The sequence below is a fragment of the Austrofundulus limnaeus genome, unplaced genomic scaffold, assembly GCF_001266775.1.
Source record: "Austrofundulus limnaeus strain Quisiro unplaced genomic scaffold, Austrofundulus_limnaeus-1.0 Scaffold567, whole genome shotgun sequence".
Lineage (NCBI taxonomy): Eukaryota > Metazoa > Chordata > Actinopteri > Cyprinodontiformes > Rivulidae > Austrofundulus > Austrofundulus limnaeus.
In genome coordinates, this window is record NW_013952969.1 from 158907 (window position 1) to 162599 (window position 3693).

The 3693-nt window shown below is 38.1% G+C and overlaps 1 protein-coding gene across 1 annotated transcript in view; it reads left to right on the forward strand.

Annotated features, from left to right (window-relative positions):
* rec8b (REC8 meiotic recombination protein b) overlaps positions 1–3693 on the forward strand; it is a 22439-nt gene that overhangs the window by 11658 nt on the left and 7088 nt on the right. The window contains exons 2-6 of the mRNA XM_014026562.1: positions 669–737; positions 1156–1298; positions 1779–1854; positions 2081–2198; positions 3095–3158. Coding sequence (XP_013882016.1) covers positions 1178–1298; positions 1779–1854; positions 2081–2198; positions 3095–3158 — 379 coding nt within the window. The 5' untranslated portion in view covers positions 669–737; positions 1156–1177. The remainder of the gene's footprint in view (positions 1–668; positions 738–1155; positions 1299–1778; positions 1855–2080; positions 2199–3094; positions 3159–3693) is intronic.

Here is a 3693-nt window from a genome sequence, read left to right on the forward strand (position 1 = left end):
ATATTTTGCTCTTTTTAGCTTTTATGTGGCTCATATTTAGCATTTCCTTTTTAAGTTTAAAACATTTTTTTTTTTTAGCATCAGCTCCTCTTTTGGTACTTTTAGCTTCTAACTTGGTAATTTTGGCAACAACCTGGCTGCTTTAGTTTCAGCTGTTGTTTTGCTCCTTTGTCATCTAGCTACTGTTCTGCTGCTTTTAGTTTTTAGCTTGCGTTCATCTTGTTTTAGCTTTGACAGCAAATCTTAACACTCAACATTTAGAATAAAGTTAAATACTGTGGATCACACTCCATTTTTCTCATAATTTTCGTTCAGTTTACGTTTTTCCCAGCAGTCTTTGAACGCTTCATAGAAGTTCATTTTCAAAGGAAGCCTCGCTACGCGCGAAAACTACGGCGCGAATTTCTTTACTAAATACTTTTGACACAGACTACCTAWAATTAAAAGGAGGCTAATAAGTCTAATACACGATGTTTTATTACCCAGAAGTACTCCAACGTAGCACTGGATGTTTTTCAACAATTTGGTGAGTTTAACTTTGCTAACTTTGAAGTAAGCTAACAAGGGCTAACGTAGAGCTAACTAGCACAGAATGCTAGGTTGTAGCAAAAGGCGCTAAACTAAATAATCATCACATCTAAATTGTTTCTTTGTGTTTTGCAATTTAGGTTCGCAGCTACCAGAGGTTACCGGGTGACTCGCAGGGATTTTCTCAAAGTTAATGTAGACTTAACCTGGTAATATATTTATTTATTTATTTGTGCTATTTTGTTGCTGAGCTAACCTGCTCTGTTTTATAGCACATGATGATGTGAAATAAAAGGTTGGGTTTTATTTGCAATAAAATATGTTTAACTCTAAAGCTAAAGGGAAACAATTCTCAAATCTTAATTACAAATGTATTTATTTATTTATGTAGCGGATGACATTGTTCAGAAGATATTGTCAATATTTAACATTTTTAGCCTTTGAAGTTGTTGAAAACATTTGATGCAATGGACGTAAGTAAGTAAGTAAGTAAATAAATAAATAAATAAATAACATTTTTATTGGACTTTGAGAGGTTACTGTTTTGGGCCTTAAGGTAAAATAAAGTGTGCACAGTCATTTTAAAGGTGCCTAAAGGTTTAATTTTGTTTTGTGAAATGTCCACAGCAGAGACATTTTGGATTATGTGATGGCACAAGTTCCGGCGCCGCTGCCCAACCAGCCCAATCCTCGCTTCTCCCTCTACCTGTCGTCGCAGCTGCAGTATGGAGTGGTGGTGGTCTACCACAAACAGTGTGGCTATCTGCTGGGTGAGAAAAGAAAATAAATAATAACAYAAAGCAAAATGTCGGCGTCTCTYGTTTGCATGGTCTACGTGCAAACAAACATTAACATCTGAGACATGAAAACACAGTCTAATGTTCCAGCTTGTAGCAGACGGAGCATTGTGGCTGTTGTGGTGTTAAACACAAATGCGTTGCTGACTCACTCTGGCTCACTCGGCGTGATCGGCAGGCCAGCATGGAGCCGATGAACGAACACGATCAAACGCAGACTTGATTCATCTGGGCTTTAATTACACCCTGACACTGACGCCGCATCCAAATGATGTGCAATCACACTGCTCTCAGGGGTTGATGAAAACAGAGAAACACTGCGGGACGATGAGCAGCGAGTGAATGATAAGACCACAGCCAGAGTCTCTTCTAATTACATTTTCCAACATGTTAAACAGTGTTTTATAGATTCTCCTCCTACGGGAACTTTTAACTCCTTTTTCTGTTCTTCAGAGGAGACTCAACACATCGTCAACCGCCTGCTGCGCACCAAAACTGGCCTGCAGATCGACATGGCTGAAGCTGACAGGTCTGTTTGTTAAAAAAAATAAATAAATAAACAAATAAAACATGATATTTGATCTGGTCTGAGTCTAAAAGYTTTCTCAGGAATATTTATTAGAGGTTATTTGAGGACCACAGTTTTCTCCCTGAATCTGTTCGTAGAAATTAAAATAAACGTACTTTTTTAAAAATATGCAGGGATGARCTCTGATGATAATAAAATTGTTGCSTCCCTTCTTGTTTCCTGTCAGGATGACCTTTGACCTCGCCGATGGCCTGAACCTGATGGAGGAAGCAGAGGGAGCTCATGACCCTTTCTTTGGTCTCATGAAGTCCCCGCAGCTTCCCAGCCCCAATAAAATGCAACAGGTACATAAAGTACACACTGTTACTGTAAATACTGTGTATCATGCAGTATTTATAAGCTTTATAACAAAACACGACTCATCCATCCTGTCAGATATTTGCTAATTATTGTAGCGATAATTAAAATTTCTCCTTTAAAACCAACATCTATTTTATAGTAACTGACTTTATTTATAAAGCTGTCATCAGTAATGCTTCCATTTCAGTCACATATTACTTTAAATGAAACRACATTCCTCCTGTTCGACATAAACCATCAAATGTTTTGATCTAATAGTTTTATGGAGCTCAGGTTTGGGTTTTTGTTTGTGAGTTTGAACCAATCAGAGCAGAAACAAACTGCTGCTCACTCTGGTCTGTAAACAGAGCAGACGTGGTCGACCTTTGTCCTTCCTAAAGTTACGTAATCCTGTGTACTTATAGAAAAAACACACTTCGTTAAAAATGCTTCGACACAAAGGACAAGTCACCTGAGGTGTTGTGGAGTTAAAGGGATAGTYCCGACCTTTTCAGGGTTTCTGTAGAAACATTTTAGTTTTAGGTCTTAAAATATAATTAATTATTAATTTAGTATGTTTGTTCATTCATTGCATTTCCCTTCAACCTTTTTCTTTATTTTAACAAACTGATGGACTGCTTTGTTTATTTATTTTTTTACAAATTGGATCAAACTTGAATGAAAGGCAAATAACTTGTTTTTTGTAATTCAAGTAGATCTTAAATTTCAGTGTCTCCAGTCTAAAGAAGTCGTACCATTTTACAAAGCTTCACACCGTCGTCAGTATGAAATTACACAATGATTTACAAAGAAATTAACTGTTGGTTCAGAGCAAACGTTACTGCAGCAGCAGCTTGCTGTGGCACAAACATAAACCAGGTGTGACATCGTCTGTACGCAGGTGGAGTGTATCAGCATGGGTTCGGAGGTGTTGCCCTTCGTCGAGTTGAGTCTCAAAGAAGACGGTGAGTTCTTTTTTTAATTATGACGTCATTAATAACAGAGAAATGTCTGCTTGTGAGCRTTTACAGCATAAAGRCTGTGTCCAGATTCAGGCGCTGCGTCCTTCAGAGGTCGACTTTGAAGGCAGATTATGTCCTTTAAAGGCAGATTATGTCCTTTAAAGGCAGATTATGTCCTTTGAAGGCAGATTACATCCTTTGAAGGCAGATTACATCCTTGGAAGGCTGAATTTGAAGGCAGATTATATCCTTTGAAGGCAGATTACATCCTTTGAAGGCTGAATTTGAAGGTAGATTACGTCCTTTGAAGGCTGAATTTGAAGGTAGATTATATCCTTTGAAGGCTGAATTTGAAGGCAGATTACGTCCTTTGAAGGCTGAATTTGAAGGCAGATTATATCCTTTGAAGGTTGAATTTGAAGGCAGATTACATCCGTTGAAGGACGCAGCCTCTGTGTTGGACACAGTCATGTCTTGATATTGTAGAGCCAGAGGTAGATGTGGGAAAAAGTCAATCTGTGGATGAGAGCAGCAGGAG